The 13199-nt window shown below is 52.2% G+C and overlaps 1 protein-coding gene across 6 annotated transcripts in view; it reads left to right on the forward strand.

The window, feature by feature from the left end:
* The window catches only part of LOC102028955 (chromosome unknown open reading frame, human C9orf24), a 15507-nt gene extending 3378 nt beyond the window's left edge, over nucleotides 1-12129 (forward strand). For 2 of the 6 annotated variants that reach the window (XM_005401077.2, XM_005401078.1), the window contains 6 exons: nucleotides 6204-6348; nucleotides 8863-8978; nucleotides 9782-9857; nucleotides 9988-10217; nucleotides 11412-11498; nucleotides 11972-12059. In XM_005401077.2, coding sequence (XP_005401134.1) covers nucleotides 6204-6348; nucleotides 8863-8978; nucleotides 9782-9857; nucleotides 9988-10217; nucleotides 11412-11498 — 654 coding nt within the window. In that variant the 3' untranslated portion in view covers nucleotides 11972-12059. The other 4 variants (XM_005401076.2, XM_013522971.1, XM_005401080.2 and 1 more) reach the window with 4 other exon arrangements.
* Nucleotides 12130-13199: the final 1070 nt, after the last annotated feature.

The following is a 13199-nucleotide window of genomic DNA, read 5'->3' on the forward strand; positions in this document are numbered from 1 at the left end:
CTCCACACAATTATACACACACACACTTATTCCACACACACACATCCCACCCTCACACACACTCCACACAATTATACACACACACGCACACACCCGTTCCACTTGTACACATCTATTCCACCCACACCCACCCATTCCACCCTCACACACACACTTATTCCACACACACATCCCACCCACACACACATTCCACACTTACACACACACACACTCCACCCTCACACACAGAGTAATATCTTCTGTCGTGGAAAATATCCTCCATGTAGGCGTCAGGGCATTTTTCAAAGTAAGGCTAATCAAACATGAGCTCATAGCAAGAGAGGTAAGAAAACAACCAGGGCTGGTCGTGTAACTCAGAAGTAAGTAACTTGCCTAACATGCACTAAACCCTGGATTAGATCTCGAACACACACACAAGTGTACGCACACACACACACACACATGCTAAGAAAGGAAAAGAAAGAAAACCACCATGTTACAGAATCAAAAGAAACAACAAACAGCAGACTTAAACCAGCAAGGACTGCAAATACTGGACTTAACACAAAATGACTATGAATGTTTAAAATGTACAATGATCAAATAAGCAAGGATCAAGATCGTATTTTTTAAAATGAGCAGACAAATGTAAAAAGGAACTGAGTAGAAATGTTAAAAATAAAAGTATTTAAAAACCCCAAGTCTCACCAGGCATGGTGGCACATGCCTGTGATCTCAGCAAATATTATCTTTAGAAAATAACTGTAGTGGTTTTTAATTTGTAATATTTAAAGGAAGAGCTGAAACACTAGAAAACAGCACCATGTAAGCTGGGACCGGACGGAGTCAAGGGGTCCGGAGACCCTCGCGTCGCTGTGAAGGGGGATGCTGGGTGTGCCTCGCACTGCCGACCAGCGGAAACCACACTTCCCAGAATTTCCCTCCACAAGTTGTTCCCGATCGTCCACAAGAGAAATCTGCCTGGTACTCGGCAGGCACGAATGCGGGAGTGACCACTCTTACCCTGCTGACGTGGGCACGTGACACAGAGGTTCGCTCACAGGGTTGCGGATTTTGCTCCCTGTGTTGGTGGAGGGGAACCTGCAGCCACAGCTCCTTCAGTTTCGACTGCGTGTCCTGCTCCAAGTTCTTCGGGTCCTGGGCCAGGTGTGTCACAGCCCAGCGCAAAGGGCACCTGCATCCCTGAAGGGCATCCCCGTCATCACATTAGCGGCAGCGGGCGCATGCAGGCCCTAGCTGTCCTCTTGGGCTCCGGGTCATCCTGCTTTTCCCCACTTCAAGTCTAACTCACCCTCCTGCCTGCCAGCTATGACTTTAGGCTCAACGAGAGATGCAAAGACAGCAGCCTTGCGGAGTCTCTTGGCTTTTTTGTCTGTTTTTAGCTTTTGGGGTCTGGTCTGGTCTGGTCTGGTTTGCGGTAGTGGGGATTGAATCACGGTCTTTGCACTGAGCAAGAAGAGCTGGAACAGCTGGAATGCGCCTGTAAAAGTTAAAGAATTAAGCCAATAATTTTACAACTTTCCACAAAGAAAGTATCTAACTTTCCAGTAGAGATAATTAAATTATATTCATTCAAATGCTCAAGAACAGTTTATTTCAATTGTACACAAAGTCCCAAAGAAGAGGAGAAGAGAGGGTGAGTCCCAATTCATGCTATGAAGCCAGCACAGCTTCGGTGTAAAACTAATCAAGAACAGTTGTAAGAAAAGAAAATTATGCATAAATAACAATCAAAATTCTAACAAAATATTAGCAACTGCAGCCAGCAGTGAATAAAAATATTCACTATGAATAATTGATGGTGGTTAGGGTGTATTTATTCCATAAGTGTAAGGATGGTTTAATATTAGAAAAATAAATGTCATTTATCACATTAACAGATCCAAGGAGAAATCCATTTCAAAATAGATAGAAAATCATTTCAAAATAGATAGAAATTAAATGTGCAGGAGAAATCTTTTGAGGGTGAGAGAAATATTCTAAAACTAGTTTGTGGTGGTAGTTGAACAACTCTATATACTTACTAAAAATCCTTGAATTAGATGGTTAAACAGTGAATTTAATGGTATGTAAACTATATCTCAGTAAAGCTATTTGAAAAGAGACACAGAAATAGTTGTTAAAATTCAATACCCATTCATGATTGAGAAGAAAAACAATTCAGAAAACATAAGAAGTAAACTTGCCTAACTTGATAAAGGATATATACCGAAAGTATACAGCCAACATTATTCCAATGACTAGTCAGGCTGGCCTGGAGTATATAAGGAGAATTTTTTTTTTAAGTGATTTTTTTTTTTTTTGGTTTTTTTTTTTTTCTCCGGTACCGGGAACCGAACTCACGACCTTGCGCTTGCCAGGCAGGCGCTTTGCCGCTGAGCTAAATCCCCAGCCCCCGAATTTTTTTTTTAAATTGGTATCAAAGCAAGGATTTTTACTATCATGACTTCTATTTAACATTAGAGTGGAGCTGAAAGAAAGAAAGAAAGAAAGAAAACTGTCATTATTTATAGATGATACAACTTTGCGTGTAGAATATATAAATTCTTAGAGTATCAGAATTTAAAAGTTGGATGAGTATAGGATGAAAAGCCAATCACATTTTCTTATACAGATGACAATATTTAGGGAGTATAATGTTTAAAATATACTTGATTCTAACAACAAAAAAGTTTAAAGTAAAAATAAATCAATGTGTGCAAAATTGAATGGATAATATTATAGAACTTTATTAAATATTAAATAAATAGAGAGACATCACCTGCTTATACCTTACTATCATAAAGATTCAATACAGTCAATTGACTGTATTTTCAACAGGATTTTTTGAGGAATTTAGCAAAGTGTTTCTAAACTTTATGAAGAAGAGCACAAGCCTGGTATGGTGACACACACCTGTAATCCCAGCACTCGGGAGGCTGAGGCAGGAGGATCGCCATCAGTTTGAGGCCAGCCTGGGCTAGATAGTGAGTTCAAGACCATCCTTAACTATATAGTGAGATTCTGCCTCAAAAAAAGGAAAGAAAAGAAAAGAAAGAAAAGAAAAAGAAAAAAAAAAGAGCAAAAGTCCAAGAAATAGTCAAAATACACTTTTTTAAAAAGGGGATTTTTTTTTTTTTTTTTTTTTTTTGAGACACGATCTCACTGTGTAGTCCAGAACTGGTCTTGAACTCACTGTGTATCAAAGCCTGCCCTTGAATTTGTGATGCTCCTCCTGCCTCAGCTTCCCAAGTGCTGGGGGTGCAGATGTGGGCTGCCAGACCCAGCAGAAGGAGGGGATTTTGCCTAAGGAGATATTAAGATTTATTGCAAACCTACAGAAATTCATGGAACATTGTATTAATACAGAGATAAATTAATGAAATTGAAAATCAGAAAGAGACCCACACATATATGAAAACAATACAACCAAGATGATTGAAATAAAGCTACTGGAAAAGATATATTGGCTTTGGGATAGCATTACAAGTCTGTGCTCTCAATGGAAAACTGGTTATCCATATATTGATAGAAATAAAATGAATCCCTAACTCACACCAAACCCAAAGAATCAGGTCCTGACAAGTTAAATACAGAAAGTAAAAAAGTACAGCTTTTAGAAGAAAATAGAAAACATTATCTCCATTATCTGAGAGAGCGGATGGGTTTCTTAAGTCACAGAAAGCACCAGCCATAAAAGAAGAGATTAATAAATTCAACTATGTTTAAATTAAGAACTTCTGTTCATCAAAGACTCCATAAAGAAAATTAAAGATGAAAGGCACAAGCTCAGAGATTTGCAGCATGTAACGGATTAGTGCGTAGAATGCATAAAGAACTACAATTCTCGGGGCTAAAATCGAACACATCTGTGTTCTGACCCCGTCGGAAGCCCCTCCGAAACTACAGCGAGTGGGCACTTGCGGCAGAAGCTCAGGAGGCGGAGAGAAGGCCTGACGGTGGGGAGAGGACCGTGGAAGCGGGAAGTACGGCAGCTGCGCAGTAACTGACTCGGTCGATCTGAGAAAGCTGAATTCAAAGCCTGGAATAGGAAACCCCAGACATAATTCAATTTAAAACCTGCAGAATGTCCAAATGGCTCCGGAATTGGTAATCCTAGGGCTCTCTGGAATTGAAGATGGGGCAGGACCAAGGCTAAAGTAAGGATTATTTGAAAGCCATTTAAGAAGCAGTTAAGCCCACTAATTCTCTCTCCTATCCCCTGCCAGCGGTGACTGCCTGCCTCTGTCTCTGAAAAATCCACAAGGCCTGTTTTCTGGAGAGGCCCTCAGGACGGGGATACAAGGGGAGGGCGGCTGCCACTCTGAAAACAGGCGAAGCTCCGCATGCTCAATGCTGAGGCCCCCGGCAGCTCTCTTTACACAGGCTCTCACATGTGAGCAGTTAGGTCACACCCTCAAGCCAAAGGCTGAAGACAGTCTTTGGTAAAGGACCTAGTCAAGAGGCTTTGACAAAGAACCTGGACCTTGGGAGGAAAGATATGTGGATACTGACCTTAAAATTTGTAAGAAAATAGTCTAACTACATCATCCCACAGTAATGTTCACAGTTGACAAAAACTCACCCGTAATTTGAGGCCTTCAAGAAGCTCTTTTAGCCAGGTGTGGTGGCGCACACTTGTAATCCCAGCACTCGGGATCACCACCAGTTCAAAGCCAATCCAGGCTACATAGGAAGTTCGAGGCCAGCCTGAATTACATAGTGAGATCCATCTAAAAGGGAAAGGAAATAAGAAAAGGAACCCTACTTTTTTAGCGTCCTACTCATGAACGTGAGCACACTGCAGGCATCTGAGGGAAGCCTCTAACAGAAAAAGTGATGATGCCCCCGGGTGACCCTAAGTGACCATTTCTATAATTACGAGTGTGTGTGTGCCTCTGAGTGCTTAGTGTACAGGCAGGGAGTCTGGAATGTGTCTGTATGGATATGCATCTACGTAAGTGTGTAGCTGGGTACACAGGTGTGTGTGTGTGCGTGTGGGTGTGTGAAGGGAAGTGTCAAGTCACAGGACTTGCACCTACATATTCCGTATTCTGTCCCCTACCCACATGGGAATGTGAGTGCACTGGATCTGTCCAAAAAAGAATATTAGCTGGGCACAGATGGTTCTAGAGGGCCCTGAACTGAAGAATTTTCCAGGTGCCGAGAGGCTTCACCCCTGGGCCCAGAAGCCTCCCCGCTTAAGGGCAGAGGGGAGGTGTGGGCGATCCACTGCCTTTGCAGACCGCTGCCTGCAGATACCTGTGGCCTGCAGCGCCTGGGCATTCTGCCTTCAGCCCAGGACAAGGGGGCCCCAAGGGAAGCCTTGATCTCAGTGATGGACTGACGTGAGGTGAGCCCCGAGAAGCAGGGGGGCACAGGCCCTGGACCAAGAATAGGAAAAAAGTCAAGGTCAAGTGACCAGAGCAAAATGAAGGTCAGGGCCAAGGGTAGCCTTGGGCAGGCCAGAGCTGCAGCAGAATCAGGGTCAGGTCAGAGACACAGAGTCAAATGTGAACGTACATACACCAGGCCCATCCTCATCTCCTTTGAGGTCCCAGATCCCCAGAGCCCTCACTGTCCGGGAAACCTGCAGAAGGCAGCCAGCTCCTGGGAAGATGGCCTTTCCCAAGGCTCCAGACTGTGCCAGGGCCTTCCTGGAGGAGACTCCCAGGCAGCTTGCCATCCAGAAGAAAGAGGACAGGACCACTCAGCTCTGATTCAAGAGCTCCCCACCTCCCACGTCAGGAAAGGACAGAAATGAGAAGATTAGAACACCACTCTGACTGAGGGCAGGAGCTTGGCACCAGGCTTAGATGGGAAAAGGGTGTGTGTGTGTGTGTGAGAGAGAGAGAGAGATCCAAACAAGAAGACTGCAGGTTCCATCCTAAGAGAGAGAGAATATGAACTTTCCCCAGGTGGCACCCACCTGTAATCCCAGCCCTTGGGAGGCTGAGGCAGGAGGATCGCCATGAGTTTGAGGCCAGCCTGGACTACAAAGTAAGCTCAAGGCCAGCCTGAACTGCAAAGCTATATGCTGTCTCAAAAAAAAGAAAAAAAAAAAAAAAAAACAACTGAAGAGGAACCAAAGTTGGCCTGAGAATCCCTCTGGTGTACAGAAGGGGTTTGGACCAGGCTGACCTCAAAAGGGACTGGATCTGGGCACAGCAGGGCCCCAGCTCCGGAGTCCCTGTGCGTGCAGCCACTTCTCTCCCTTTGCCCAGGGTCTGACTCAAACCATGAAGCGCCACACAGATCCTGAAGCCCTGCAGAAGATGGCCAGATGCGCCGCACAGGACTACAGCTATAAGAGTTCTATACCAGGCCACCCCTACTTGCCGGAGAAGTACTGGCTTTCCCAAGAGGAAGGTAGGCCTCAGCCTTCCCCCAACTCTGAGCCAGCAGTGGCCCCCACAAGGACCCCTAATCTGAACCCAATTTATCCACCCCGATCCTCCACATGCTTTATCTCCACCCACAATCTAGGCCTTTCCCCAGCCAACACCCATTCCAATCCAGCTTCCAACCACCTGTCTTGATGACCTTGGAGGACCAGGTCCCTGGCCTTTGAGAAGTCCCTCTGGGGGCTGGGGATTTAGCTCAGCAGCAAAGCGCCTGCCTGGCAAGTGCAAGGTCGTGAGTTCGATTCCTGGTACCGGAGAAAAACCAAAAAAAAAAAAAAAAAAAAGAGAAGTCCCTCTGAAAAAAGGACTGGAAGAGCCCTGGGTTGCGTCCTGAGAGAGAAGGAGAGAATGTTAACCCCCCACACAAGCCCCTCCGGGCGCACTTTAGATGCCGTCCCTTCCCGCCCTCTAAGCAATCCTTTTCGTCACCATCTCCACCTCTCCTGTATCCCTCGCCCCGCTGAACATCTCATCTTCAACCTGGAGCATTTTCTGATTTCTTCCGACCTAAACTTCTATCTCGCTTCTCTCCTTCACAGCCAAGATTCCTGAAATATAGCCTGTACCCATCATCTCTACTTCCCTTCACAGGCTTTATGAAAACGGTCTTTCTCCTTGGCTCTTTTATTGTTCAGATTTGGGTTTGCTTGTTTGTTTGTTTGTTTAGAAAGGTCTCACAGTAGCCCAGGCTGGCCTTCTGCTCACTGATCTTCCTGCCTCAGCCTCCTGAGTGCTGGGATTATAGGTGTGCGCCACCACGCCCGGCTTGTTGGCTCCTTGTACTGTCTCCCCGTCCATTCAAGAGAACAGAATATCATCTTATTTGTAGTTGTGTCTCCTCCACTGAAGAGCCATTTAAGTACCAGTCTTCCTAAGTATTTGGTGAACGAATTGAAAATTCCCACTTGAGGTCAGGAGTTTGCATTTCCTACAAACACTAAAATTGCACTCCTGTGGTTGTGATGACCATATTCATAGGACTCACCATCCTTTACCCTCTGAGTGCTACCTCACACGTTTCCCTCTTCTGACCCCTCTAGTCCTTAGCACTACTTCCTTCCTCGGCTCTTCCAGTCTCTCACTTTGCCGGGTGTCTGATGCATCCATGCACCTCGGAAAGAGGTTCCTGGGGTACTATCCCGGGCCCTCTTCTCTCCTTGCTCCTCCTCCAAGGCCATTTTATCTAACTTACTCATGACTTTAATTACTCACAACCCCAAGTCTTTATTTGCACCCTTGATTTCACACCAGAATTTCATTCTAGCCAGACATAGTGGCGCACACCTATGATCCCAGCACTTGGGAGACTGAGGCAGGAGGATTACCGTGAGTTTCAGGCTGCATGAGCTACATAGTGAGTTCAAGACAAGCCTGAACTGCATGGCAAGACCCTGTCTAAAAAAAAAAAAATTCCATTCTCTTTCATCTGATTACAGTCATCTCTACCCAGTACCCAAGCACATCAAACTCAGTGTGTATAACGCACCAATTCAAAGCAAACCCTAACGTTCTGCCCCCTCCCCTTACCCACCTGCTCTTCTCTAGGGCTTCTTTCATCCTGTGTGTCAGAGGGGTTCCTCAGAATATATTGGGGAGAAGAGCGTGAAGGGCCCTGAAGGACAGCTTAGATGACAGGGGTTCTGTTACAGCTTTTTAACTACGGAGAAGTCTTGGTCAAATTTTCACTTGTGAAAAAGCACCACAGCTTGTATGTGAGGATGGACTGTACAATTTCAAAGATGAGGCAAGGAGACCAGTAGATTAATCGTAATAGTGTTGTATGTGTCAAGTACTGTTTTAAACGTTTTGTTGTTTAAACCTCACAAAAACCCTACGATAATACTATTATCCATATTTTTAAGTTGAGGAGACTAAGACAGGAAATTTGATTAACTTGGTCAAGATCACACATAGCTATTACTTGGCAGAACTGAGAATTAAACCCAGGCAATCTATCCGCAGAGTCCGTTTTGTTAACCAGGACATTATATTGACACTTGGATAATACAATATAACAGCTGTCTTATAATATAAGGCAATATATTGTCTCTGTGGTTAAGATGGTACAGAAATAGACAGTGAGATCAGGGGGGGGGGACGAAAGATGGGAGAGACGAAGTGATTGTTAGGAGGTGGGATAAGCACACTTTAGATTCTGCATGTGGGAGATGAGAGAGACAGAGGAGCGAGAGAACGAGCTGGGGGAGGCCCCAGGCCGGCCACCTCAGAGCAGGCAGAGCCAGGATGAGAAGTGACCGGCCGTAGATCTGCACCTCCCTCCAGCACCTGCTGTGGGTGGGCTCCGTGTGGGCTGCGTCTCGGTGTCAGGAGACCGTGTAGGGCCAGGCTGGGCTTGGGGAAGGGCCTGAGGAGGCCAGTGAGAGTCTGCTTTGTGCTGGGGTTCCGAGCAGGAACATCTAGGGTCCCAGACCCTGGGCAGAATAAGGAGTAACATGATCTGACCTCTGCCCCTATGAAGAAAACAAATGCTGCCCAAGTTACCTGGGCAGCGACCCGTACTGCACCTGGAGGACAGGACCTTACAGCAGCACCTGCTGGAACAAGTACACCACCTGCCTTCCTCGACTGCCTAAGGTACCCACTCTGCCCCCCACAGATGCCTGGACACACGCACGCACGCGCACACCCCATCTCCCAGTCCTTCCCCTGGACAACGCTCCAGGGCTCTTCCCATCTGTGGAACTAGGGCTCGCATTTCTCGGCTGGAAGCAGAGTCCAGAAATGTGACACCCCGGGCTCTCAGGGACACAGCTGGCATGCACTCCTGACACGCTGCCCTCTGGAAGCTTGCCCACCGGCCCCTCTCTAGCTGGTCTGGCAGCGACACCCAGGCTGGCCAAGGAGACGATAATGAGTTGCCCCTGCCCCACCCTGCTGTCCTTTGTGAGGTGAGCAGGGCAGGCAGCAGGGGAGCAAGGCTGCTCAGTAGAAAGACCGCCAAGGAGGTGAGCGGGAGTCCTGCCCCTGCCGGCCCACTGCAGGGAAGCCACAGGCCCTAAGGCCAGAGGCGGCCACCTGGAGCCTGAGGGTTGATGGAACACTTCTGAACTAGAACGTCCTCAAAGATCAGAAGTTTTCACCAGCTGCCCTGGTGATTTTGGTGGGCAAGCAACGCTGCGAGCCTCCTATTAAGAGACACCCAGGCACAGCTAGACGAAGGGGTAAAATCAAAGGCAAAAGGCCCAAGGGGCGTTATCAGAAGCCCAGACCAAACCCACACCCGCTGCCCCGCCCCGCCCCGCCCCGAGGCCGAGGCAAGCGCTGCTCAGCGACAGCCCGACGCTCGGCACGGCTCCCCGCGCCGCCGAGGCCTCGGTCTGGGCGTTCTGGGAGCCACTTCGGGTCAGAGCCTGAGCCAGCACGTGTGCCACCTCCAGGAGGCCGGGATGGAGACGGCAGCGCGCGGGGTGCCCCTGGAGTGCCCTCCTAAGCCGGAGCGCCTCAACGCCTACGGTAAAGGGGCGGGCAGGGGCCGGGGCAGCTCGCGCCGGGCGCGCAGGGCGCGGCCGGGCCCTCACCGCCTGTGCCCCTCTCTCCCCCGTGCCGTCCGCGGGGCTCCTGGGCTCCGGACGCGCGGGCGCAGAGCGCGACGTGGTGGTGAACATGCTGAACTCGCTGTCCCGGAACCAGGCGCTGCCGCAGATCGCGCCCCGCTGCGGGTGCGTGGACCCGCTGCCCGGCCGCCTGCCGTTCCAGGGCTACGAGAGCGCCTGCTCCGGGCGCCACTACTGCCTGCGCGGGATGGACTACTGCGTGTCCGGGGCGCCGTGCGAGCGCCGCCACCTGCGGACCCTGTGCTCGGAGCAGCCGACTGTAAGGTTCGCCCGGGTCCGCCTGCCTGTGCGGGCGCCGCCGCGCCTCCCAGCCCTGGACCGCACGCGCACCTTCACGCCCAGTTTGCTGTTGTTGTTTGGTTGGGGTTTTGTTTGGTTTATTCTTTTGACTGTTTGTTTTTTGGGACAGAGTCTCGCTATATAGTTCACGTTGGCCTGGAACTTGCTATGTAGCCCAGGCTGGCCTCGAACTTGTGGCAATCCTCCTGCCTCAGCCTCCCGAGCGCTGGGATGACAGGAGTGCGCCTTCATGGCCTGCTTTCCACGCCCCCTTCTATCCCTGCCCCTTCTCCAATGCCAGCCCCTGCACGGGCCACAGCCCCGCTGGGTCCCGCCCTCTGGCCTCGGGACACAAGGAACACCTGAACGGAGAACCCAGCCCTGTTCTGGCTCAAGAGCAACCTGGCCCTTGTGTGTGCTCTGGAGGGCCTGCCGCACAGGGATTTTGAGGACGCGAACCCCCACATCAGCCCCGCTCTCTCCTACCCACCAGCCCTGACCACCACCTGGACACCTGCCCCTGGAGACGCAGGTGCTGGCCTGCCAAATGTCTTGTGCGCTCAAAGAAACCCAGATCACTGCTGGGAGAATCAGCCAGGAAAATGGTGACCGCTCCACCGGAGCGGCTTGGCTTCGCGGGGCCCCGCGCCCTCAGCGGACCGACGCTCTTGTGCTCACTGCTGTGGACACTGAGGCCGAGCTCGCCCTGCGGCAGCGCCGCGTTTGCCTGAACTTGGCCGCAGAGGAGGCAGGCCGAGCTCGGGAGAAACGTAAATCGACGGCAACGGAGAGAGCCCGATCACTGCGCGAGACCGGGCCTACCCCTCGCAAGGGCACAGGGCATCGAAACGCTCGGAAACGCTGCCTCCTCCGTGGGGCTGGAGAAACTGCTGCCCCGAGTGGGAACCTGGGGACCCCAGGTCCTCGACTACTGCCGTCCAGCCGCCCCGGAGCCGTGCGAGCTGCACAGCCCGCCCTGGGCTGCAGAAATTAGGCCTCGCGGGGAGGGGACACCTAGGGCACCTTCCCGGAGGCGGTGCCACAGCGGGGTCTTGAAGGGAAGGAGGAGGGGCTCCTGGAGAGTAAGGTTGCGCCCCCGTGCCTGGCTGAACTGTGGGGTGCAAGGTAAGTACGGGAAGGCCCATCTCCTCCCGCCCACCGCTTGCTTCCCCAGGAGTGTGTCCCCCTGCGAGCACCGGCCCGGAATGCGCTGTGCTGTTACAACTCCCCCGCCGTCATACTACCCATGTCCCAACCTTAGGTAAGTCTGGTGCGCGCACTTCTAGCTGCACACGCACGCTGCAAGCTGTGCGCTTAGCGTGGCGGTGACGTGGGTGGGACTGGTTTGCGGGGAAGCGTCCCCTGTGAGGCACAGACAGGAAAATGCCACCAGGGGGCGCGAGCGCCATGGGGAAGTCAAAACGGGCAAAGGCAGGGAGGCCCCCAGGGAGGCCAGGAGGTCAGTCCGAGGGGTTACAGGCAGCAGTGCACCGAGACTCAAGGGGCTGGGTTCAGGGCTTGAGCCCAAGGATAAGTACTCAAGCTGGGGAGTGTGCAGGGTGTGCCAGCAGCTTGACAGGACGCCTGAGGTCGGGAGGTCAGGGTTGGCCAGTGTCCCAGCCTGGGGTCCGCCTCAGTGACAAAATGCTGAGATGAGTTTGGCCCTGAGGAGGAGAGTCAGATGTCCGCTTCGATGGCCAGCGGCCCACGGGGCTGACCGGTCGCTCCCTGCAGATGGGACACAAGTCACTTCAAGAAGACCGGTGGGCCCCAGAGAAACAACTACGTCGTCCACCCAGAGTTTGTGTCCGAGACCTACCCCAGCTACCACTGCTGGTAGAGCCTGGGCGGGCCAGGCTAAGCGGGCAGAGCAATAAATTCTTCTCCCCAGGGGCTGCCTCCTGTGTCCTTTCCCAGCAAGGTCTGCAAGTGAGAGACCGGTTTCTCGAAGTCACCCGGCCTGGAAGCCTGCAGACCCCAAGATGCTCTGTGTCCCCGAGTTGTCCAGGCCGTACCACCCTGCACGCGCCCGACCCCTCTGCGCGCCTCAGCGCTTCCCTGACAGCAGCGACTGTGTGCAGCTAGGGCGCCCCGTCACGCCCCCCGGGCACAAGTGGACGAGTCCCCCTCCCCGGGCAGCGAGGACCCACCTGTTTCCCGCCCCACGAACACCCCTTTAGTGGACATTTCCCCAGGGTGCCGCGGAGGACACATGTCCCTCCCTCCCGCGGTAGGCTGCGTTCTCAGGCCCCCGCTCCCTGCTCGCAGTCTCCGATTGGGCCTCCCGAAGGGCTGTGTCGAGGCCTCGCTGCCCTCCCCCAGCCCAAGCCTAGGGGATCTGAGACGAGTCTGCAGGCGCTCGTGACCGAACACTTGCGGATTGTGCAAGCCGCTGTCTTGGCCCTCGGGGATGCGCTGCTATCTCCAGCTCCTCGGTATTTTCCTTTCTCCGTTGGAGATGTGAAGTCTGAGTCCTCCACCACCCTCAGGCCGCGGGGAGGGGTTTGACGGCTCGCCCGCCTCTGCCCGGCTCTCGGCTGACCAGAGCCCTCGCTAGGAGGACGGGGTGGGGCCCGCGAGGAACCAGGCCGGGGCGGGTCGTTGGAAAACCGAGCAGAAACCCGGCTTCTCAGGCCCCGGCCTCGGACGGCTGGCCCGTCCCAGGGCAGGGACAGTGGGCCACGGCTGGCTGGAGGACGAGCTCCCTCGGGGGCGCTCGATTGGCAGGGGCTGCCGGCCTTCCGGGTCGCCTGCTGCTTGCCCGTGTGCGCAAACAGTGCTGGCTGCGGCTGTCACACGCTTCCCAAACCCGCGGGTGCGAGAACCCCAACCTTCTGCCACGCTTCTCCCCCAAAACTACATTTCCCAACAGGCCCGGCTCCACCCCGCCCGCTCGAGGGCAAGCGCGGCCCAGCGGGGCGGGGCCTCAGGCGGGCAGGGGCGGGGCTTCAGGTCGCGCGGC

Source organism: Chinchilla lanigera, unplaced genomic scaffold (genome assembly GCF_000276665.1).
Source record: "Chinchilla lanigera isolate Chin_1 unplaced genomic scaffold, ChiLan1.0 scaffold00071, whole genome shotgun sequence".
NCBI lineage: Eukaryota > Metazoa > Chordata > Mammalia > Rodentia > Chinchillidae > Chinchilla > Chinchilla lanigera.